General features: G+C 42.4%; 1 protein-coding gene across 1 annotated transcript in view; it reads left to right on the top strand.

Moving 5' to 3' along the window:
- Nucleotides 1–25,889, top strand: part of SFMBT1 (Scm like with four mbt domains 1) — a 144,261-nt gene that overhangs the window by 47,651 nt on the left and 70,721 nt on the right. The window contains exons 6-8 of the mRNA XM_040359451.1: nucleotides 21,359–21,447; nucleotides 24,543–24,783; nucleotides 25,239–25,333. Of these exons, the coding sequence (XP_040215385.1) occupies nucleotides 21,359–21,447; nucleotides 24,543–24,783; nucleotides 25,239–25,333 (425 nt within the window). The remainder of the gene's footprint in view (nucleotides 1–21,358; nucleotides 21,448–24,542; nucleotides 24,784–25,238; nucleotides 25,334–25,889) is intronic.

The following is a 25,889-nucleotide window of genomic DNA, read 5'->3' as shown; positions in this document are numbered from 1 at the left end:
GGTCCCACATACGCAACTGAACACTGCTCTAAATAACATCCCTCTTGTACCCTCAGCAGAACTGTTAAGAGCAGTGTTTAGGGGGTTATGTTGAGCCTCATTTACACTTGTGTTTGAGGGGTAGTAAAAATGTGTGGCTATGACGCAACTTATGCCAGAAAGGCAGTGGAGGAGGTAGTACATATGCTGTGATGCTTTGCATTGCGGTGCGGAAAAAAAATCCACATTGCAGTACTGCTCACTTAATGTGACCCATTCAACTGAATAGGGGTGCACGGCAACTATGGGATTTAAGGGGTTAAAACAGGTTGTGAGAAAGTATTACAATTCCTCCTCACCATCTGTCAAATGCTCTCTGAAGAGTAATCTGAATGTGGATAACTCTTTAAAGAGCAATGCTAGTATAAACTAGCCATAGGTAGTTGGGCTTCTATAACTTTGCTATATGCAGGTGATCTGACGATATGGTTCTGGCTATCGAGATAGTTCCTGTAAGGACTGCGCAGGCGCAATCCTTGCCGACAGAAGTCACCGAACCTCCAGGGCGACGTGGAATTTGAGGTAAGTGGCCAGTCGGCCTCACGTCCTCGCTTCGCTCGGCCTCCTGGCTCTCTTTTTAACATCCTCCAATTCACGGGGATGTTAAGGAATGAGCCTGGATGCCGGCCGAGGTTCGGAGATTTCCGTCGGCAAGGATTGCGCCTGCGCAGTCCTTACAGGAACCATCTCGATAGAGGAACCATACCGACAAGTCACCGGCAGCACTGTGTTTTTTTTTTTTTTAACTCTTCCTGCAGCACTTGACAGATGGGGGGGGGGGGGAACCATAATGACAGTAAAAATGTAAGAGTGTTTATTTGGGATTTAAGCCTGATTGCTTTTTACGAGTTACTGTACATTTGACATGTTTTGCTTTTTTATTGTTTTTCTTCTTAAATAAGGTCATGTATGTATGAACTGTGCTCCTGATTCTATTCTAAACATCAAGCATACAAAGTGCATGAGTTTCTTCATTGTCACATGCAGAGAGCTCCAGGATTTCTGAATCCTATAGCATTTTAAATTCTTGTTTAGTTCCTTAAAGTAATTGTAAAGTTAATTATTTTTTTTTTAAATAATAAACATGACATACCTACTGAACCTCCTCTTCTGGTCCCCTGCCAGTGCTCCTGCCTTCTCCTCTTCTGAGTGTGTCCCCATAGCAAGCCGCTTGCTATGGGGACATGCCTATGTGCCAGGAATTGAGAGGAAAGAGCAACTGCCGGGAGGCAAAGCGCTAGATCAATTGAAGGGGGTGAGGGGGTAGATATTACTATCTAAACAGGGAATGCATTAAAGTGGAACTTTACCCATAACAACTTGATTAAAAATAAAATTCTATAGCAAGAAACACATTCCACATAATTATTCTACCAAAATTAGTGTGTGCTGCATATTGCGACCTGGAGGTAGCCGGGTGTAAACGCACATAAGTCTGTTTACATCTGGTGCTCCTTACAGGAGAATTGAGGGTCCTATTGGGTTAGGGCTAAAAATCGGACAGAGGGACCCAATCGGACCTCTTGTGTGAAAGGAACCTTAATGTGGACCTTTGGTTGCAGTTAAGGCCCCATATGCATAATTTGAAAACTACTGCTTTTAAAGCAAATCCATTATAGCCTAAGGGTCTGCAGGGTGTATGCACTAAATGGAAGAGGATGCTGGCTGCATTCCTGGTACCATGGATCTCTATTTTCACTTTAACATATTCAGAGGGCCTGGGGGGCATACATTTCAAATTTAAGTCTAAATGTACCCTTGAGGAAAACAGTCATTTTAGTATAATCAAGTGTTTTTTTTAGTAGATTTTCAGAAAATACTAGAGGACATGCAAATACAAATGTAGTTCAAGAAACGATTTGAGATGGATGAGTAGGTACAATGGAAGTCAGCAGTTGATGAATAATAGAGAAACGGGTTTACATTTCTCCTAGTAGTTCCGTTCATTTGGAGGGTTCCCCTCAGTACGGGGACAAAATAACTGAGACTTGGCATATGGTAATTGGATCCTGTCTAAATTGTTGTGTATGTATGGATGTGAGTTAGGGACACAGCAAACTCCTTGAGGGCAGGGACTGATGTGGATGTACAATATACTGTGTGTATGCATGTACAGTATCTCACCAAAGTGAGTACACACCTCACATTCTTGTAAATATTTTATATCTTTTGATGTGACAACACTGAAGAAATTACACTTTGCTACAATGTAAAGTAGTGAGCAGCATGTAACCGTGTAAATTTGCTGTCTCGTCAAAATAACTCAACACACAGCCATTAATGTCTAAAATGTTGGCAACAAAAGTGAGTACACCCCTAAGTGAAAATGTCCACATTAGGCCCAATTAGCCCTTCTCTCCGGTGTCATGTGACTCGTTAGTGTGACAAGGTCTCAGGTGTGAATGGTGTGTGAATTGAAGGCGCTATATAAGTACCTGTAATAAATAATAAATAGCGAAATGGAAATTAGTTTTTTGACTCAAGTGAAAGGCAGAGTGGAGGGAAAAATAGGAAAGGACAAGGAAAAGACAAAATAGAATAAGAAAGGCAGAAAAAAAGGGAGAGGGCAGGGAGAGGAAAGATAAAGGAGTAGCCTACAAGGTAAGGATAGGATTTTGTTTGTTGGCCCGTTCCAGTAAGGTAGGTGTTTGTGTTGACCGCCAATGACATGAAATAATTGCAGGGGCTGCAGTGAGAAAGTGTATAAGGACACTTTTTGGCTTTTCTAATAGAGCCAAAAATCATACAGAGGAAGTACCACATGATTATAATTGACAATATCAGTGACTCTAGTGTAGATCCTAAAAATCCTATTCTAAAGCCCATTAATATGGGAGCAGGCCCCCCAAATACAGAACATTCTCACTGGATGGGTTGAGCATCGCCAACAACAATTGGACACCAGGGAGTAAATTGGATGGATAGAAACTGGGCTTCTGTACTAAGTTTTATTCTATTCTTTTGGAGGGTAGGAAGTACCTAATTCTGTAGTCCATTTTTCCATAGTCCGGGAGATCAGGATGTTGACGGGACAAAATAGTATTGTAAATTTTTAGTAAGTGTGCAAAGGGAAATAATCTTGGAGTAAAAGGGTCTCAAAGGTGTCGGGTCTATAGAAAAGTGCTCTATGTGGAATCGAATGTAGGAATAAGGCAAGTTGCTGGTATGAGAGTCATTGTAGTCAGGGGGTTTTCGAGCGAAAGATGGAATGGAGAGGCAGTAAGAACTCTGAGCATAAGATCTGGATTTTGCGGCAATAGGACGATTTCTCCCAGACTAAATTTAGCTTGAGTTAAGACAGGAAGAAATGGCAGGTTCCCAAATGGGGGGGCTCATAGAGTCTCATGGAAGAGAGATGCAAAACTTTGAAGTGTTGGGTAATGGAGAAGGAGTATTGGGGACCCTAATGCAAGGGTTTAATTAATGAGAGGGTTTGAAGGTTGCAGGCTGAGGAGGGCCTTTTGTATCGAGACCAAGTGTTTGGAGGAGAGGTTGTGGAACCAATCCAATAGCCTAACAAGCACTGAAGCAGTGTGATATTTGGGACAGGTTAGTGGCACCTGCACCCCCTGTAGACTTTGGGATGGAATAGTCTGCCAGACTGAATAATCCAAGATGTTAAGGCTGCTTTCACACTGAGGTGGCGGGTTCGTTAGCGGTAAAATTAAACCAAAACTAGTGGGGCTTTACCGCTGTTTAAGTTGACGCTTTTCGGCCACTAGCGGGGTGCTTTTAACCCCAAGAAGGGGGTAAAAGTGCCTGTGTTGCGGCGCTTCCGAAGCGCTGCCCCATTCATTCCAATGGGCAGGGGCGGTGTAGGAGTGCTATATACAGCGCTCCTACACCGCCACAAAGATACTGCTTGCAGGACTTTTTTTTTGTCCTGCAAGCACACCGCCCCAGTGTGAAAGCACTCAGGTTTTCACACTGGGGAGGCATCAGAGGCAAATTTCAGGTTCTTTACATGTGCCATTTTTCAGTGTGAAAGGGGTCTAAAGGCCCGTACACACAAACGGATATTCCGACAACAACTGTCCAACGGACAAGTTTTGTTGGACCGTCTGTATGCTCCATTGGACACATGTCGGAATTTCCGACCACAAATGTTGGCTGTGCATGCTCTCAAAGTGTCTGACAACAAATGTGATGCGTCGGATTATCCGACCGTGTGTACACAAATCCGTCTGACTAAAATCCAAAGTACAAACGCGCATTCTCAGAATCAATGCTAACCATAAGACAACATTAGCAGAAATTGACCAAAGGGTGGTGCGAAAGAGCTGAAAAAACACGTAGTACGTCACTACGTTCGTGTTTGTTGGCTGAAAATGTTCTGCCGTGTGTATGCATACCAATTTCACGCCCTTCGGACAATAATCCACTGAAGCTTAAGTCTGCTGAACTACAAGAAAAATTTGCGGTCATACACTTTTAAGTGCAAAGAAACTTTTTATAAGCACAAACATTTGTAGCTCTCTAGTGGTCATTCTACAGCATCTCCAGGCCTCGGAGCCTGGGCCACGACCATTTGCCATCATAGAGAGGAAAAGGAATTCCCAATTTTACCAAAATATCCTACAGGATAATGTCAGGGTGGCTGTCCTCCAAATAAAGCTTGGTAGAAGTTTGGTAATACAGGAGGACAGTGACCCTAAGTATTAAAGTAAATCTACCAGAGGCTGGCTTCAGAAAAACAAGATGCGCCTTTTGAAGTGACCTAGTCAGAGCCCAGACCATAAAACCATATCAATGTTGTGGAATGAGCGCAAGAGAGCTGTTCACGCCAGACATCCTACAAATGTTTCTGAGACATAGTAGTTTCGTTTTGTAAAGGGTAATGGTCAGAAATGCCTCCTGCAAGTTGTGCAGGTCCGATTAAATGTGCTTGTTTTGAAGTAATTGCTGCCAAAGGAGGTTCCACTAGCTATTAACGCAAAGGCTTCACTTACTTTTTCTTCCATTGCTGAGAATGTTTAATGGGTGTGTTTTAATAAAGATACAAGAAATTAGAATGGTTTGTGTGTTTTCAGCTTAAGTACAGTGCCTTGCGAAAGTATTCGGCCCCCTTGAACTTTGCGACCTTTTGCCACATTTCATGCTTCAAACATAAAGATATAAAACTGTAAATTTTTTTTGAAGAATCAACAAGTGGGACACAATCATTAAGTGGAACGAAATTTATTGGATATTTCAAACTTTTTTAACAAATAAAAAACTGAAAAATTGGGCGTGCAAAATTATTCAGCCCCCTTAAAGCGGGAGTTCACCCATTTAAAAAAAAAAATAAAATCTCCCCTTAGCTTCCTGCTCGTTCGGTCTAGGGGAGTCGGCTATTTATATTAAAATATGTGCAGTACTTACCCGTTTTCGAGCTGCATCTTCTTCCGTCGCTTCCGGGTATGGGTCTTCGGGAGCGGGCGTTCCTTCTTGATTGACATTCTTCCGAGAGGCTTCCGATGGTCGCATCCATCGCGTCACTCGTAGCCGAAAGAAGCCGAACGTCGGTGCGGCTCTATACTGCGCCTGCGCACAGACGTTCGGCTTCTTTCGGAAAATCGTGACGCGATGGATGCGACCGTCGGAAGCCTCTCGGAAACCTGTCAATCAAGAAGGAACGCCCATTCCCGAAGCCCATACCCGGAAGCGACGGAGAGGATGCGTCTCGTAAACGGGTAAGTACTGCACATATTTTAAAATAAATAGCCGATTCCCCTAGTAATAACGAGCAGGAATCTAAGGGGGAAAAGTGCCCTCTAAGGGTGAACCCCCGCTTTAAGTTAATACTTTGTGGCGCCACCTTTTGCTGCGATTACAGCTGTAAGTCGCTTGGGGTATGTCTCTATCAGTTTTGCACATCGAGAGACTGAAATTTTTGTCCATTCCTCCTTGCAAAACAGCTCAAGCTCAGTGAGGTTGGATGGAGAGCGTTTGTGAACATCAGTTTTCAGTTCTTTCCACAGATTCTCGATTGGATTCAGGTCTGGACTTTGACTTGGCCATTCTAACACCTGGATATGTTTATTTGTGAACCATTCCATTGTAGATTTTGCTTTATGTTTTGGATCATTGTCTTGTTGGAAGACAAATCTCCGTCCCAGTCTCAGGTCTTTTGCAGACTCCATCAGGTTTTCTTCCAGAATGGTCCTGTATTTGGCTCCATCCATCTTCCCATCAATTTTAACCATCTTCCCTGTCCCTGCTGAAGAAAAGCAGGCCCAAACCATGATGCTGCCACCACCATGTTTGACAGTGGGGATGGTGTGTTCAGGGTGATGAGCTGTGTTGCTTTTACGCCAAACATAACGTTTTGCATTGTTGCCAAAAAGTTTGATTTTGGTTTCATCTGACCAGAGCACCTTCTTCCACATGTTTGGTGTGTCTCCCAGGTGGCTTGTGGCAAACTTTAATCGACACTTTTTATGGATATCTTTAAGAAATGGCTTTCGTCTTGCCACTCTTCCATAAAGGCCAGATTTGTGCAGTATACAACTGATTGTTGTCCTATGGACAGAGTCTCCCACCTCAGCTGTAGATCTCTGCAGTTCATCCAGAGTGACCATGGGCCTCTTGGCTGCATCTCTGATCAGTTTTCTCCTTGTATGAGCTGAAAGTTTAGAGGGATGGCCAGGTCTTCGTAGATTTGCAGTGGTCTGATACTCCTCCCATTTCAATATTATCGCTTGCACAGTGCTCCTTGGGATGTTTAAAGCTTGGGAAATCTTTTTGTATCCAAATCCGGCTTTAAACTTCTCCAACAGTATCTCGGACCTGCCTGGTGTGTTCCTTGTTCTTCATGATGCTCTCTGCACTTTAAACTGACCTCTGAGACTATCAGTGCAGGTGCATTTATACGGAGACTTGATTACACACAGGTGGATTCTATTTATCATCATTAGACATTTTGGTCAACATTGGCTCATTCAGAGATCCTCACTGAACTTCTGGAGAGAGTTTGCTGCACTGAAAGTAAAGGGGCTGAATAATTTTGCACGCCCAATTTTTCAGTTTTTTATTTGTTAAAAAAGTTTTAAATATCCAATAAATTTCGTTCCACTTCATGATTGTGTCCCACTTGTTGTTGATTCTTCAAAAAAAATTTACAGTTTTATATCTTTATGTTTGAAGCCTGAAATGTGGCAAAAGGTCGCAAAGTTCAAGGGGGCCGAATACTTTCGCAAGGCACTGTACATTGAAGTTGATTTAATAAAAGCAAATATACTGTGCACCGCAAATGCAGTTGCTCTAGATCTGAGGGGGAGTTTTATCTCATTTACTAAACTCTGAAGCAAGTGCACTTGAAGTGCACAATATATTTGCCTTTTCTAATTCAACCCCATTGTGTTTGTATATTGCTGTGACTTAGATGAAGATCAGATCACATTTTATGGCAAATTACTGCAGAAAACCAGTTAAAGTTTAAAGTTTCTTTAAAATTAACAAACATGTTCTTACCTCTTCTGTGTAATGGTTTTGCACAGAGCAGTCCAGATCCTCCTTTTTTTGGCTCCCTCGTTGGCTCTCTCAGCCCCTCCCTCCTGTCGAGTGCCCCCACAGCAAGCAGCTTGCTATGGGGCCACCCAAACTAAGCCGCAGCTTTGTGTGTGCATTCAGACATGGAGCCTTGGTTCAGCCCCACTCCCTCCCTCTCTCTCCTGATTGGCTAACTGACTTTGACAGCAGCGGCAGCCAATGGTACCGCTGCTGTGTATCAGCTAATCAGAAGGGAGAGTCCGGCACAGCCGAGGCACTCGTAAACATTACTGGATCGAGATGGGGCTCGGGTAATTATTAGGGGGGCTGCTGCATACCTGAAGATTGTAATGCATAGAATGCATTAGGATAATACTTTTTTTGACACTGTATAGCTGGGACTTTATATGGTGTTGGTAATGTTTGCAAACTTATTTTGTGTTTTTTGTTTCCTGTGGTAATGGACTTTTGTATGCGTCTGACAGGTTTCTGCATTACCATACAAGTCTATGGAAACATAAAACCCACTTGAAGCAGGCCAACAGCAAATCAGAATGCAGTCAACCGCAGGTTAAATGCACCTGTCAATCAATTCTGCATGATCCTAGAAACGTCTCAAACTGATGGCATTCATAAAATCCTAAAGCCCATCTACAAGCTCTTAGGCTAGCCATCGACCTTTTTAATGTACAGAAACTCTTGCTTGTTTGTATTCTGACCACTGAGACCTTCTGCATTCTCGTTTTGGCTAATGAATAGGCATGCTTTCTGTATGGTGGAAGACTTTCCCATTTCCTGTGTCGGAGAAAACCTGCCTGCAAAAACTAGTACTTATCCAGCTCCGAAGCACAAATTTACTTTCATGCTTCTCCCCTAAATACCACACCATCCATGGACATCTTTGTGCTAAATTCGCTGCTACTACAGGATTTTTGCGTTTTGCCTGGCTAAGCAGCACCATGTTATCCTAGGTGTCCATGCACATTGGGACGATTGCAGGCATATTATGAGCTCAACGTTTGCATTTCTGATTGGAGCTTTCTGGCAGAAAGAACGCAATACTCTCGTAAACGCATCTAAATTATGTACAAAAAATGCTCTTTGAATTTTTTTTTTTTTTTTGCTGCCAAAGGCCCAGTGTGCATGGAGCAAATGGAGTAAATATAGAAATGCAGCTAATTGCAAGTTTGTTGAAGGGAGATGAATGCTTGTCTTGCTTCAAGGGAACATCTTGATTTTTTTATTTATTTTTTGCTTTTGTTTTGAGGTTTGTACCAGAAACGTGATTGACATTAGCTCTAGTGCCTGCTCTGCTAATGAAAGTCTAACATGAGTTCTAGTATATTGTGACCCTAAGTAATAACAACATCTGAATGATGCAGTTACTGCTTGGCAAGTGGCTTGCTGTCTGCAGACATATTCCCTTGAGTCAGCTGTGCTGTAACCACACAGTGCCCAAGGCAAGGAGAGAATGTTTTTTTTTTTTTTTTAACTGGCACCGCTCTTAGACGGATAACCTGCTAGTTACGCCTTCTCATATCTAGGTAACAGTGATTAGAGACTAATATATAATTTTAATGGAGCAGAGATGTTTGCATAAAAACTGGAGGAAATCTTTATTGTTGCCCCAGCCAAACAATTGCATTGCAGCTGTTTTTTTTTTTTTTTTTTTTTATACAGGATATAACATAAAAACATGTGATTAGTTAAAAACGATATTTTCATCCAGTTTCCCCAAATTTTCCACTGACATTAGATTTAGTTCCCAAAGCATCAAGCAAAATAAATAAAAAATTGCATGTACCCTTCATAAAATGTATTTAAGTATTACACTCTCTAAGACTACATTCACAATGGTGATTTTTTTTCAGTGCAAATTGTAGCGATAGGCATCTTCTGATCCTACCACAGCTCTGCGTGAGTAGGTGTGGCTGCCTGCCCCATTTACTATGACGACAGGTTGCCGGCAGCCACAGGTATTTGCGGCTGTCCACACAGCCAGCAATTACCTGTGTAATCTCACACAGAAAATATCTGTGCCGGATGCAAGTACTTTATGATTATCTCTAGTAATTGCTGGCTGTGCGGAGAGCCGCGAATAGCTGATGCTGTCGGTGACCTGTTTATTATAGTGTGGGGACAGCGGCTGCTCAGAGCCAAAGTAGGAATCAGAAGATTTCTGCCGCTACAATTTGCACAAAATCGCCAGTGTGAATGTAGACTAAGGCCACATACACACGATTGGTTAAACCGATGAAAACGGTCTGATGGACCGTTTTCATCGGTCCAAACCGATCGTGTGTGGGCGCCATAGGTTATTTAACCTTCGGTTAAAAAAAAAAGCAAACTTGCTTTAAAATTTAACCGATGGATTGCTAACCGATAGGTCAAAACCGATCGTTAGTATGCAAAACCATCGGTTAAAAACCCGCGCATGCTCAGAATCAAGTCGACGCATGCTTGGAAGCATTGAACTTCGTTTTTTTCAGCACGTCGTTGTGTTTAACGTCAGCGCGTTCTGACACGATCGTTTTTTTTAACTGATGGTGTGTAGGCGCAACGAACCATCAGTCAGCTTCATCGGTTAACCTAAGACAACTGTCCTTCAGACTGTTTTCATCAGGTGGACTGATCGTGTGCACAAGGCTTAACAGGAAGCCAAATGAGTGTCTTAGCTGGAATGCACAGATATTATATATATATATATAACACAATAACACACACACACACACACATACATACACATTAGAAATTTTTGACAAAGATGTACCCTGACTACTGCAGTAGTGCTCACCAGTCCTAGTGCGAAGATGGCATATTGTATGAACAGAAAATTAAAATTTTTGGCACCGCAATTTATAAAATGGTACATTTTTTTTTTTTTTTTTTTTTTGTTTTCTTTTACCTGAGGCACACTGAAACCTACAAAGTTCTGGTGTGATATTGACAATGCCTACAGGTAGATGAGCCACACCTTAAAGGGTCCTAAGTCGACAGCCTGTCCTTCTTCTGTTTTTCTGCTTCCGATCATTAAACAGAGAGAGTGACAAGATGGATCTCGGTGTTGGAGTGCTGCGACTAACAAATCTGCATCCTTTCTTTAGTAGCTTTGAAAATATAAAGGGGAGATTTTTCTTAATAAAACATATCGCTTCATTCTATTCTTTTAGAATATGTAGTGACAAAAGTGATCGCACCTGTTATATTTAGGTTAATTATTTTTTATCATTACATTTTTACCTGGATTAATGCCTTGCTGTCCCTTACCATAGCTCCTCACTTCCCCTTCCTTATCAACCAACTGGGATATCCTCAATCTGTTGAGCACAAAGTATTACTTCAGCCTCTCCCACAATCTATTCAATAGAGAAGCAATTCTGAAGGGCCCTTTCAAACTCCTCTGTGGGAATAGCTTTGATCATGTGACCCGGAGGGCAACTAGTGGCCCCTAGAATAGAATTACTTTATCGGCAGTCGGTTTACAAAAGATTAAGGTATGGACACACCTCAACATATTACTTATTAAAGTAAGATCCAAAAAATGTATGGTATGTTTGTTCCAATTGCACGTAAAGATAATTCTCACTGATCTAACATAAACATTGTTGCAAATCTTCCTCTGAGCCACTCCAGATAATTAAAAGTTTGTCTATAAAGTGACTAACCTAACCTAATAGGTTGTTCACACACGAATGTTGACCTCCTCCCACCAGCCCATATAGAGGATGACAAGTGATGGTGATACTTCAAATAGGAAAATACAGCTAGGTCATGCCCCTGTCCCCAACCTGTACCTAGACCAGAGGTGCCCAACCAGTGGCCCGCAGAGCCTTCAGATGTGGCCCGCGACCTCCTGCTCTGGGATGGCGGGTTGTCAAGCCCAGATTTCAGGTTGTCTACCCACCATGCCAGAGCTTCAGTGTTGTGAATAAAGCCAGCGGTAGAGAAAGCAAGCGACTGCAAACCAGAGCCCGCATAAGCCATTGCTTCCTGTATAGCACCAGCTCTTGTCATAAGCAGAGTGATACCTGCCTGGGAAAGCAAATTTATTACTAAAATCACAGTGTATATATTGACTTATCTGTTCTGCAGTGGTTACTGGGCTGCTTTTAAACTGATCCACAGGTTACCTGTACTGAGCCATAGACTTCTGGTTAAGTGTGGGTGTGGTGAGCTCTCAAAGTGCACCACACCTGCAGGATAAAATAGAATTCTATCTCAAAGTACAGCTAACCCATAGGAAAGCCACAGGTGCACTGCGCTGCACCCACAATGTGGGTAGACCGCAGACCATCAGTGTAAAAAGTAGCCTTAGGCCCCTTCAACATGATCTGTCTAACCCAATCGGACCCTCCATTCACCTCTCATCTCCGCTCATTGTGGCCTGCGACCTGTTACCAAATCGCTTAAAGCGGAGCTCCACCCTAAAGTGGAACTTGCGCTGATCGGAACCCTCCCCCCCCCCCCTCCGGTGTCACATTTGACACCTTTCAGGGGGGAGGGGGGTGCAGATACCTGTCTAAAAACAGGTATTTGCACCCACTTCCAGCCCAGCATTCACGAGCAAAAGACGGGCATTGCATCACATCCCGTCACCCCCCCCGTTGTGTGCTGGGAACACTCAGCTCCCAGCACACAGCGGGAGCCAATCGGCGGGCGCAGCGCGACTCGCGCATGCGCCGTAGGGAACCAGGCAGTGAAGCCGGAGCGCTTCACTTCCTGGTTCCCTCACAGTGGATGGCGGGGGGGCAGCAGAGTGACGAGCGATCGCTCGTCCTCTGCTGCGGACGTCGCTGGACTCCAGGACAGGTAAGTGTCCTAATATTAAAAGTCAGCAGCTGCAGTATTTGTAGCTGCTGGCTTTTAATATTTTTTTTTGGCCGCACATCCGTTTTAAGTGGCCCTCGTTCTTCAAAAGTTTGGGAACCCCTGATCTAGACAGTGAAGGAGAAGCAGCAGACTGATCTGTCACTCTGCTCTCTCCTCATGTCAGTGTTTGTGTCCCTTGTTATCACTTGAGCGCTGCAGCACAGCTCAATGACCTATTGAGCCTCTACTTCCTCTCTACATCTTCGCTCTACTTTACAGTGAATTTCAAGAAAAGTTGATACCTTTCAAATCAAGGTACTTACAGTAACTGCTTTTAAAAATACACTTAGGGGGGCTGATTTATAACAGTTAGCGAATATTGCTATCATCTCTCCATCATACTCTGGGGTGTACACACCATGGCACAATTATTAAATGTGGGCTTTGAATTGCCCTACTGAGATCTTTGTTTAATGCAGCAAAGAGCTCTGTGATTAAGAGGGCTGTTTTAAACGCAGGGCAAAAGGGGAATCTGCCCTGGGCTCAGTTGTTGCTGTGGGGCCCAAGGCAGCTGCAGGTGATTTGTGTGGAGGGAGACTGATGTGTGACAGATATCTAGTGCTGCACACAGTGCCCAGCTGAGTAGGTGGCTAGAAGGTTTTTATAGGCAGAAAGCCAAAACGGTGGTGTATGCGAGGAGGAGTGCTGTCAGCATAATCAAGAGAAGATAAGCATTATCAGTGTGCAGCACCACGGGTGGTAAGAGCGTAGGACTGTTGTTTGACATGCTGTTGGAAACAGTGAGCCCGTGTGGTGAAGCTTGCAGTAAATTGGCTTTGCTTCTGTCCTGCTCCTGCCTACATACTAAGCCTTAAGGTGGGGACTAACTTAAGACCAAGTGCACTTTGCTACTTTACTCGGCATTAGCCTCCTTATTGTATCCAAGCTGCTTGAGCTGACCTGTGGATTCTAATATTCTGCATAAGCCTCTGTCGCACAAGCTGGGGTTATTTTAAGCCTGCAATTATTCTTTATGTATACGCAAATGCAGTCCAATGGGACATCCTTTGCAAGCTTGGTGGTGGTGGTAAAGCAATATAGTCTGTCTAGTCATGCAGATCCTCTTCACTTCTTTGCTTGGACCAGTTGGTGTATTATAACACCTTTACGATATTCTGGTAAAGCAATTGTTTAACCACTTAACGACCCCTTCACGCCGATATACGTCGGCAGAATGGCACGACTGGGCACATCAACGTATAGGTACATTGTCCTTTAAGCCCAGCCGTGGGGTCGCGGGTGCGCGTCCAAAGCTCCGTGACTGCGGGACTCGCGGACCCGATCGCCGCTGGAGTCCCGCGATCGGTCCCCGGAGCTGAAGAACGGGGAGAGCCGTGTGTAAACACGGCTTCCCTGTTCTTCACTGTGGTGGCAGCATCGATAGTGTCATCCCTTTTTATAGGGGGATAGAATCGATGACGTCACACCTACAGCCACACCCCCCTACAGTTGTAAACACACTTCAGGTCACACATAACCCCATCAGCGCCCCCTGTGGTTAACTCCCAAACTGCAATTGTCATTTTCACAATAAACAATGCATTTTAAATGCATTTTTTGCTGTGAAAATGACAATGGTCCCAAAAATTGTCCGAAGTGTCCGCCATAATGTCGCAGTCACGTAAAAAATCGCTGATCGCCGGCATTAGTAGTAAAAAAAATGATAAAAATGCAATAAAACTATCCCTTATTTTGTAAACGCTATAAATTTTGCGCAAACCAACCGATAAACGCTTATTGCAATTTTTTTTTTTACCAAAAATAGGTAGAAGAATACGTATCGGCCTAAACTGAGGGAAAAAAATTATTTTTATATATTTTTGGGGGATATTTATTATAGCAAAAAGTAAAAAAAATTGATTTTTTTTTTAAAATTGTCGCTCTATTTTTGTTTATAGCGCAAAAAATAAAAACCGCAGAGGTGATCAAATACCACCAAAAGAAAGCTCTGTGGGAAAAAAAGGACGCCAATTTTGTTTGGGAGCCACGTCGCCCGACCACGCAATTGTCAGTTAAATCGACGCAGTGCCGAATCGCAAAAAGGGGCAAGGTCCTTTAGCTGCATTTTGGTCCGGGTCTTAAGTGGTTAAAAAGCTGTATGTTTATCCACTTTTATGGACATAAGTTTAAATTGTGAGAAGGACTACTAGTGAGAGCAAACCCAACCAATCGGCAAGCAGAAATGATGTGTTGTAACTTCTAGCACCTAATTAATCAGTGAGACATAATGCGTGCTGTAATGTCTAGCAACCAGTCAGTGAGCAGTTATGATATGCTGTTACCTCTGGCAACCAATTGCAATCACTGCCTGATCTGCTACAGTAAATTGGTTTGAGTCTAGCTGCTACAGTGGGGCAAAAAAGTAATTAGTCAGCCACCAATTGTGCAAGTTCTCCCACTTAAAAAAATGAGAGAGGCTTGTAATTGTCATCATAGGTATACCTCAACTATGGGAGACAAAATGTGGAAACAAATCCAGACAATCACATTGTCTGTCTGATTTGGAAAGAATTTATTTGCAAATTATGGTGGAAAATAATTATCTGGTCACCTACAAACAAGCAAGATTTATGGCTCTCACAGACCTGTCTCTTCTTCTTTAAGAGGCTCCTCTGTCCTCCACTCATTACCTGTATTAATGGCACCTGTTTGACTTGTTATCAGTATAAAAGACACCTGTCCACAACCTCAAACAGTCACACTCCAAACTATGGTGAACTATGGTGAATACCAAAGAGCTGTCGAAGGACACCAGAAACATAATTGTAGACCTGCACCAGGCTGGGAAGACAATAATTAGAAAATGGAAGACATACAAGACCACTGATAATCTCCCTCGATCTGGGGCTCCACACAAGATCTCACCCCGTGGGATCAAAATGATCACAAGAAGGGTGAGAAAAAATCCCAGAAGCACACGGGGGGCCTAGTCAATTACCTGCAGAGAGCTTGGACCAACGTAACAAAGGCTACCATCAGTAACACACTACGCCGCCAGGGACTCAGATGCTGCAGTGCCAGACAGGTCCCCCTGCTTAAGCCAGTAAATGTCTGGTCCTATCTTAGGTTTGCTAGAGAGCATTTGGATGACCCAGAAGAGGATTGGGAGAATGTCATATGGTCAGATGAAACCAAAGTAGAACTGTTTGGTAGAAACACATCTCGTGTTTGAAGGAGAGAGAATGCTGAGTTGCAACCAAAGAACACCATACCTACTGTGAAGCATGGGGGTGGCAACATCATGCTTTGAGGCTGCTTCTCTGCAAAGGGAACAGGACGACTGATCCGTGTACATGAAAGAATGAATGGTGCCATGTATCGTGAGATTTTGAGTGAAAACCTCCTCCCATCAGCAAGGGCATTGAAGAGAAAACGTGGCCGGGTCTTTCAGCATGACAATGATCCCAATGTGATTGTCTGGATTTGTTTCCACATTTTGTCTCTCATAGTTTAGGTATACCTATGATGACAATTACAGGCCTCTCATCTTTTTAAGTGGGAGAACTTGCACAATTGATGGCTGACTAAATTCTTTTTTTGCCCCACTGTGTCTATTGCATGTCTAAGAGCGGAGGGAGGGATTAGTGGGTATAATTAGGGGGGCACAAGAAAATGTTTGCCCAGGGGTCCAATCAATATTAAAGATGGGAGAACAGGAGGATGGGTCAGTATTAAGAAAAAGAACACTGCATTACAACAGTACCAGCGACACATAAGACACTCCTTTCTTTGAACAACAGAGGAGTGTAGAAACATTGCGCACAATCAAGTATATAGAAGCTTGGAGAAGAAGCGAAAGACACCTCAGATCGGAGCCACTAGAGAGCTTTAAGAGGGATTTTTCGAAAGTTGAAGGGGGGGAGAAAATTATCTACCCGAAGACTATAGCTGCTGACTCTTAATATACAGACACTTACCAGCCAAGGGGCCCAGCACTGCCTGCACCTGGGCTAGTTCCTTTCCAGTCTTGGGTCCCTGGTGACGCCATCTTGATTGTGGGAAGCCACCTGTGACTTCCTGATGCTTCACAGCTGGCTCCCCACAGTGCATGCATGAGATGCGCTGTGCTTTGTCAATGAACTGACAGAAAGGTGAAGGTGAACTTCTGCTTGCTTCCCAAGGTGTGCCAAGGCGAAGTGTGAGCAAGTGTCTGCCAAAAATAGGCATGCACCACCTAAAAAAAAAAAAATACGGGGAGGGGAGGAGGACAACCAGCAGAACTTACGTAATGTTTCGCTTTAACGAAACAGGTTAGTTTGGCCATCTATGTTGGGTGTAAAGATAAGGAGAAGGGAAAAAATGGTGAGAGGACAGCGAGGATATACATGGGGAAGAGGGGATGTGAAATTGCAATAATAAAGTAAAGAGGCATGCAGTGGGGCTAATCCCTCTCTTGTCAATTTGATTAGAGGCTTGAGTGATCTTGCTTCTGCTGTCAAAAAGCACTGAGTTTTGATGGGTTTAGATTGGTACGTTGGGTCTTTTAAGATTTCAGAATTTATAAAGTGAATTTTTGCATTCCATCCCATCAAGGTATTGTGCATGTCTATATCATGTATTTGAGCTGTTGGGTCCCTAATTTTCGATGAGCAGCATATTTTCGTGAGCCACTCCTTGATAGTAGGAGATACCATTATTCACAGTCAAAGTGAAAGTGATAGTAACAAAGTTTTGGACAAACTTTAACACTGTCTTTGCTTGCGCAGACGTAGCAACAGTTTTTATTTAAAAAAGAAGATTGGGGGATAGAAGGTGGGGAAACTTGTATACAACCGAGTGCTAACATTTTTAGGGCTAAAAATAGGGTTTCTCTTAAGGCACCTTAAATAGAATAAAAGTGCTACTAAACCCACAACAGTAAAATCAGTCTGTATATGTAGCATAGCATGCTTGTTATACGCACTGTGGAACTTAAGGGGCTAATCTTCTGAATTGTTTAAAAAGACTGTTTTATCCTGTATGCACATATCCACCCCCTCCTGGACGGTCTGGGGAAGGCCAGCTAACACAGGCAGGGTAGCCGACCTGCACATGCTCAGTTGTCTTTTTATGCTGGAGAGAACATTTACTTGTTCTCAGAGCTAGCCAGGTCACATGATATTGACATCACACGTGGGCGTGTATTCAAGCTGTAGTGGAAATCTCCTCCTACCTGAACTCTCAGCACTAAAGAAACTGTGTAGTTTATCATGTAAATGTGGTATACAGATCATCCAAAAAGGTGTATATAGTGGCAGTATTTTAATGTAAAAAGAAGAGTTATAAGTTGTGGGCACTGTGGAGGGGCAGATGAACTATTTTCATATCACTGGGTTTAGTAACACTTTAAAGCAAACAATTGGGTAGGAGTAAGGTTGGTCTGTACAAACAGATGGCCACTGCCCTTACCTATAATTGGCCGTTGCAGCAAGGAGCACATGGAAAGGACAACGCATGCAAAACAAAACCAAAGAATTTCCCAGCTGAACTTACCGACCAGCCTGCTAACCAACTAAATTATCATGTCTAACAGTATGGGGGTTATTTACGAACGGCAAATCCACTTTGCACTACAAGTGCAAACTACACTTGAAGTGCTCTTGGAAGTGCAGTGGCTGTAGATCCGAGGGGGACATGCAAGGAAAAAATAAACCACATTTTAGCTTGTACATGATTGGATAATAAAACCAGCAGCGCTTCCCCTCATTTCAGATCTGCCCCTCAGATTTACAGCGACTGCACTTCCAAGTGCACTTTCAGTGCAATTTCAAGAGCACTTTGCACTTTTAGTTTGCACTTGTAGTGCAAAGTGGGTTTGCCTTTCGTAAATAACCCCCTATGTGTTAATAACTGGTGTTTAGTATGCACACATTTGCAAATAAATGTGTAAACTAAAGAGAACTGTCAAGGCATCTTTTGTATCTGTGGTCCTTACTATAAACTTTGAGAGCCTCCACAGTGCAAGATCATTATAATGGATTGCTTAAGGGCAGGTGAGCCTGGAGGCAGCCCATCCCTCCTTAAAGGCACAGGGGTGCACTGGACACCCAGTACATAGCACTATGGCAGCAAAGGTTTCCAGTGCGTCCCCTTAACATTATTTCAAGAGTACAAAGAGATGGCCATTGCCTTCACCTAATAACGGACCTTTTCAACAAGGAACACATAGAAAGCGTAACGCATGGAAAACCAAACAAATTCCCGGCTCAACTTACCGACCAGCCTGCTAACCATCTGATTTAGCCTGTCTAACCGTATGTGGTAAAAACAGGGGTTTAGATTAGATGGCCAACATACACTCCTGGTTGAGCACACCTTAAACAGAATTAAAGCTTTGGTGCATAGCGAACAATTGGGTAGGAGTAAGGTGGGTCTAATGTAGAATATATAATTTCTTATTAACCATGGGTAATGCAGCAAGATGTAATAAGCAAGCTTTTTCACATTCCTCATCAGTGAGGGAAGGAATTAGCGTTTGCCATCTGGACTTGACCTGTAGAAGACATGTACTAAGCTTGGTATGCAACAAATGGCTGGAAATCAAACCTTTGGGACCCTGCAAACTCCAATATGTCTATAAGAGGATAATTAGAATCGCACATCTGTGAAACATTAAAACTGAACTTTTTAAATAATATAAAAAACAAAACAAAAAACAAACATGTCATACTTGCCTGCTCTGTGCAGTGGTTTTGCACAGAGCGGCCCGATCCTGCTCTTCTGAGGTTCTCCCGCTGATGCTCCTGGCCCCCTTCCTCCTGCCACATGGATCTCACCAAGGTTAGCAGAAGTACAGTATGGTGAATTTAGGCAGCAATGACTTTGTAGTCTAGAGTTCTATAACCAGCTGTGCTATGTTCAAAGTTGTAGTCAAGTGAGTTTCAACCATATAAGACTGAGTAATTTCAGTCCAGGTAGACACATGTTTCAGGTAAAAAATAAAGAGATGGTGGCACTTCAAGAGAACAAAAACGGCTCCTTTTTATTATGCAAAAATAGAAAAGAGATATGCCATACAACTCGCAGAGGGTCAGCAGACATGTTTCATACTCCTGTGCCTAATCCTTGCAAGTGCCGCCATCTCTTTCCTTTCTACCTGCATATGGGGTTTGCGGACTCAGGCAGGCACCCAAGATTTTTTTGTCACCTGAAGATCTCATAGAACAGCCTTTGCAGTGCTCACCCCATTTGCCTTTCCCAAGACAGATGTTTCAGTTGCCCTGCCAAATAATATGGCTATAGGTCGGTAGAGCCATATATGCTTTGTCTTTGGGCCGGAAAGTGGAAAGTTTATGGCTTGTGTTGGTCCAGTTGAATGAGGTAATCACGAGTCTTGTGATTTGAAAAATGCCTTGGACGACCACTGGCATATGAGACAATACATGGAAAAATGTTGACAAAAGTATGATCTTAATCAGATTAATCCTACCCCCCACAGATGGGGGGAGTTTACTCCAATGTGCAACTTTGTCATGAGCATTCTACATAAGCACCCATAGTATCAGAGGCTTTTCAAGTAATGATTGTTCCCGAATATCTAAAATAAGTCAGTCTAAAGAGGACAGGCCCTGGATTAACCTGGCATGGAGTAGGGGTATAATGACCTCAAAGCAGATTTTTGCCCCTTCTTTTTTAAACCTGAATATGAACCAAAACTTTAATAATTTACATTGCTGTAATCAAGGTGATCATCAGCATAGAACCCTATGACATCAGTCCATGCCCCTTTTGTAATGCCCTCAAAGGAGGAGTGGGATGGACCACTTGGCACTCTACTTGGGTGCTTCCACCAAACGGTGCCTTCTGCCCTCCAAACCCTTCCAGCAGACCGAGGGCTAATAACACCCTTTACCCCAAGCATCGTACACAGACAAGATGTTAAGGTTAAAAACCAAAGGAATGACTCTTTAAAACTCAGACACATACTTTTTACCCCCCAGGAAGACATTCCCCTCTTTGGGATATTAGCATGATCGTGCAAACTTGAAACAACAATCCAAATAACAGCGATCTAATTAATAGTAAGCTAATCAACAGCCAGGCACCCAGAAAATGCTTTGATTAGTTAGTCAGGCAGCCCACCCCAGACAGCCCGGCAACAAGCCCACAGCTCTGGATATACAAAGTAAATTACACATTCTGTCTTCAGGTTTTCGGATGTCACTTCTGTAATCTGTCCACTACAAAAATCATCATAAGAAAAAACTCATACAATTTTCTAGCAGTCTTGACACCTTTTTCTAAATTTGCCATCAATGCCAAAATAACTCAGGGAGGCTTGCAGGATTGTCCGTTTTAATAGTCAAAGGCCTTGGTGCTATCGAGAAGCCAATGTACTGGATCCTGCATATGTACTGGATTCACTCTGCATATTTTGATGTAAATTTACCTGGCAAAAAAAAATGTTTGATCGTCATTTTATTATGAAAAGAATGATTAAAATTTAGTCTTGTGGCCCGGACCCTCCTCAGTATTTTGTAATCTACGTTTAAGAGTAAAACTGGATAAGATGCACAGTCCAGGGGGGTCTTTATCAGGTTTTGGGATGAGGATCACAGTGGTAGCACACATACTGTAGATTATGGCAGTACTCCTAGACGAAAGGCCTCTGAGTACACTTGCACTGATACTGGGGCTATAATGTCTAAGTATCTGCTATACACCTCTAAAGGGAGGCCATCAGGCCCAGATGATTTTCCAGAGGCCAGAGATGAAATGGCTTATCTCTCCTCATCTTCTGTTATGTCAGCGTCAAGTAGGGTAGACTGTTCTGATGTGAAGGACAGGAATGTCTGCGTTTCATTTTACTGTACAACATGTTATTCATATAAATGTGGAGAAAATATAAAAAGGGCATTCCAACTACATTTTCATAAGTGATATTCTGATCGCATTGATTACCAATATTTTTGCAGTATTGGTTCATTGATGAGCTACAAGCAGCTGACACAGAACATTACATCTTTCTTACATCTTACATTTATCTTGCCTGTCATTTCAGTTGTAAGAGAAAAGCATCAGAACTGGGAAGAATTTCTTGTTCAGACATTGAACGGGGCTTGTAGTGCTCCTGCTCACCTGCTAGAGGGCGTAAGTATACCCTTTTATGTGTTCTCTTTTCTGTAGAACGTAAGCCAGCATACTTCATTGTATACATTTGATCCACAATCCATTGCATTTTCTTCTTTTTACCTTCTAAAATTAATTGAGACCGCAGATAATCTATTTGGCATTTATAAATCTCTGAAAAAAAATGGACAGATCGTTGGCTAGCGCTGCAAATTCTTTAGTGCTGACATTGGCGTAATAAATATCCGTGCATGAAAATTTTGATCGTCTATTGGTGATAATATGGACATTATGGAGCAGATCCACAAAGATCTGCCTATCTTTAGGCAGGCGTAGCGTATACACTACACCGCTGTAACTTACTTTTTCTTTTTGTGAATCCTCAAAGAATCCACGCGGTAAGTTACGGCGGCGTAGTGTATCTATTGCGGCGTAAGGGCGTGCAATTTCAAATGGGAGTGATGGGGGCGTGTTCTATGCAAATACGTCGTGACCCGACGTAAACAAAGTTTTTTTTGAACGGCGCATGCGCCATCCTTAAAATATCCTGGGGTGCATTGCGACAAAGTACGCCGCAAGGAGGTAATTGGATTCGACGTGAAAGTAAATGAAGTCACATTCCTATTCACGAACGACTTGCGCAAACGACGCAAAAAAATAAAAATTGGACGCGGGAACGACGGCCATACTTAACATTGCGTATGCCACCATATAGCAGCTTTAACTATAGGCCGGAAAAAGCAGAACGGAAACAACGTAAAAAAATGCGACGGCCGCTCGTACGTTCGTGGATCGTCGGAAATAGCTAATTTGCATACTCGACGCGAAAACGCCACCTAGCAGCCGAAAAATTGCATTTAAGATCCGACGGCATACTAAGACGTAAGCCTGTCGGATCGAGCCCAGATGCCGTCGTATCTTGTTTTGTGGATACAAAACAAAGATACGACGCAGGAAATTTAAAATTACGCCGGCGTATCAATAGATACGCCGGCGTAATCCTTTTGTGGATCTGCCCCTATATATCCAAAGTGAAGGGCAAGGGGGAAAAAAAAAAGTAAAAATGCTAGTCAATATAATTACACAAAACATCACCATGACCTTACATCATTTTTGGTACATCTAAAGTCAGTTGTGCAGATTGTAATATGTGCAACTGCTTTAAGAGTGACCACTTTTCCTCTGTTTTTATCATACCCATGTAGCCCACTGCTGGCCGTATACACACCACAGTTTTCAAACCATTTGAGTCTTGTAAACCAAATCCTAAAAATGACTGAATGGAACAAGGCAATAGGAGGGTAAAACTGAAGAAGGTTGCCATATGTACAGCCAGTTTAGCAACTGTAAATAAGATTGTATAATGAGCTTTTAATGTGTGGCTAAATTTACTTATTTCAGCAAATGAAAAATTCTTAATTAACCAAAAAAATTACTTTATTTTCTATGCACCACCAATGGTTTTGGTTAATAAGTCCTTTCTTAACACATACTTGCGTAGTAAGGAGGTCAACACTCTCTAAAGATGCAGAAAAAAGTTTACTTAAAAGATCATATAATAATGAGAAACAATATTTTAGGGTTAAGCAAGCAACCATTTATAAAACACATGCAACTGCTGATAGTACTTGGTACATATGCAGAGATTTTACCTGCTTTTTATTACATAAAACTAGAGCTGAGATGTAATACTGTATGGTTTTATAAATGTATGTTTTCTCCACCTGTAATCATGCACTTGATACCTCCCCCTTGTAGTTTTAAAAGCAGTCATCTGGTCAAAAGGTTTCAAACAAGGCAGCATTACTCTGTAATGCTGCATTGTTCAAATGCATCTAATGCACAAAATAGACAACGAAGACCATTTTCAATAACAAAAAAATTATAGATTAAAATGTTTTAAATAATAAGTTCCTGCTTGGCTCTTGTAGCATTTTAGCATACAATCTGTGAACTGATGGTCACCTTTTATAATGTGCTCCATAAGGTACACATGGATTGTTGCAGCTTCTGCCTTTTCGTCTGTTAGATTGGTTGTAATCCTCAAACATTAAATTATGATAACGGCACATCTTTCTATACTCCAAAAGCTCCTAATGTCATTTCTCTCTGCTGCCTGGTTCCTCTGTAATCAGCATGAGTCTGACACCAAGAGTTAAAAGGGTGATGGGAAGGGAGCTGCAGCACTTGGCCTGTGCTTGTTCTCCTTTGTGAATGGGAGCGTGTTCCTTGCCTCCAGTCAGAGCTCAGAGCTGATCGGCTCTGAGAAGACCTCATATCCCCACCCCCTGCTCCTAGATCTAAAACAAAATCCTTTACTATTTGTTTTCAGAAACAATCCACCTTAGAAATGGCTGCAGATAAATAGCTACAACTTATAGCTTCCTGTGTTCTCTGCCAGTGCTGACTGTTATCAGTTAGTTTTCTCTGCTCTCTCGAAGGACTATAAAGCTCCTGTATTTTACACAATTGAGAAGGGGTGGGGGTGTTTTGTGTGTGTTTTAATAACGCTGATTCTCCATAGCTACAATATGGTGCGTGAGCATTGTCACCCTAGAACAGAAAGCGTGTTACGGCAGGAACAGCAGGTGAAAAGAGAGTAAAGAGAAAGCTAATGTATCTGCCATATGTAGCCCTACCCCCTCCCCCCACACACAGAGAGAGTACTTACTCCCACAATGTTTATGGTCTTTGTGTAGATAACTTGTCCAGAACTGCCTTTGCAGTAACTTCCTATAAAGTTAAATAGGGCTTTACTCAAATTGGTACGCCTATTTAAGTCTATGGAAAGTTACTGTATAAACATGGGCAGCATCGACCAAATGTATTTTTAGAGGCTGTCAACGTTGCGGGAGGGTGCCACCATAGAAATGAGGTAAGTAAATGCGTAGTGGTTAATATAGAATAGATTAGGAGGCTGGGGATTTTTTGGGGTTTCAAAGTGAACCTGTTCTGTAAGTAGTTTTTGTAGCCTCATTTGAACACTCATTTCAACTGACTAGGTTGGGCATTTTTCATAGTGGTTTATTTTGTATTGTACTATTTTTGTTTTATTAATGGTAGTAATATTATGAGTATGCTTGTAAATGTTTTTTCTGTTTCTGATTTATTTAAAGCCACACAGAGGTAAAGACCCACTAGACCTGTTTGGACCAGGTTCCTTGCTTGAGCTTCAACATTCCCAGGGGTCACTGGGTGCATGGCCAGTGAGAGTGCTGGACAACATAGGTGGGAGACTTCAGCTGCAGTATGAGGGGGCCCTTGACTGGCCAAGTCTACAGTACTACTACCTACATCCTTCACTGCATCAAATGGGATGGGCTGCTCAGAATGGCTATGAGATCAAGCCTCCCGAAGGTAATGGCTATTATTGTTTCTCCTTTGACCAATCCTATGTATGGTAATTTTATAGTTTGAATTTGACGGTTGCAGTCACCTGCTGACTTCTTATGCCTCTTGGAACTTCAGCAGTAAGACCACACAGCATAATTTCCTAATTTGTTTCCACCCACCCTTAAAGTCTCGCTCCTCCTGCTGAATCATATATTTTCCTGTTCCTGCTCTTGCAGGAACTACTGTTAATACAATTGGGTTGAATATTTTTTTAATTGCTGTGGCAGGTGTTCTAATATGGAAATGTAGGCATATGGACCACTCAAGTCCTTAAAATATCTAAGAAGCCATTAGGCGGTGTAACCCATAACCATCTTGGCAAATACTGTTTATATAATTTTTTGGTGGAATGAACTTGTCATCTGAGATAATAAATGTACACGTGGTATAAAGGGAGTATCATCTGTTGTATCTTGCAGAAATATTGCACCTAAAAACTGAAGAAGAGTGGAGAGAAATATTGACCAAGTGCAATGACGACACTGGAGATTTTGTATTTGCAGACATCTTCATGGTAAGCATGTTGGCAAAATAATGCTATAAACATCATACAATTATAGCTGGGCAACTGTGTCATTTGACTGACTGGTTGACGCCTGTTACACAGCAGTGGTGGAGTCACATTTGGCCTATGTCCTTAAGCTAAAACATTTATTAGTAGCACTAGAAGCGACAATGAAAGTTCTGGAATAGGTGCGTTTGCTAAGCATATAGTCGAATTCAAAGATATTGATGCTGAGCCCCCTATTTGGCATGACCCCATGTTTCTCAATTTGCTACACAGATTATTCCTTTTGGAAAACAACACTGGCTTGACACTCTAGTCTAGAGGGCATTTACACTGGCATTGTTCTTTCCTCTTTTGACAAGTTACAAAGAAAACGTGATCTCCCTCGTTCTACCTTTTACCAATATCTTCTGTTAAAGGGTCACTAAAGGAATTTTTTTTTTTTAGCTAAATAGCTACCTTACTGCAGTCCTGGTTTCATGTCCTTATTGTTCGTTTTTGCTTTGAAGTAGCTGTAATTCTGCTGTGATCTCCACACTTCCTGGTTGCCTGTTTCCTTATA

This window comes from Rana temporaria, chromosome 7 (assembly GCF_905171775.1).
Source record: "Rana temporaria chromosome 7, aRanTem1.1, whole genome shotgun sequence".
Lineage (NCBI taxonomy): Eukaryota > Metazoa > Chordata > Amphibia > Anura > Ranidae > Rana > Rana temporaria.
The sequence above is the reverse complement of the archived record's forward strand: the minus strand, read 5'-3'. Positions and strand labels throughout refer to the sequence as shown.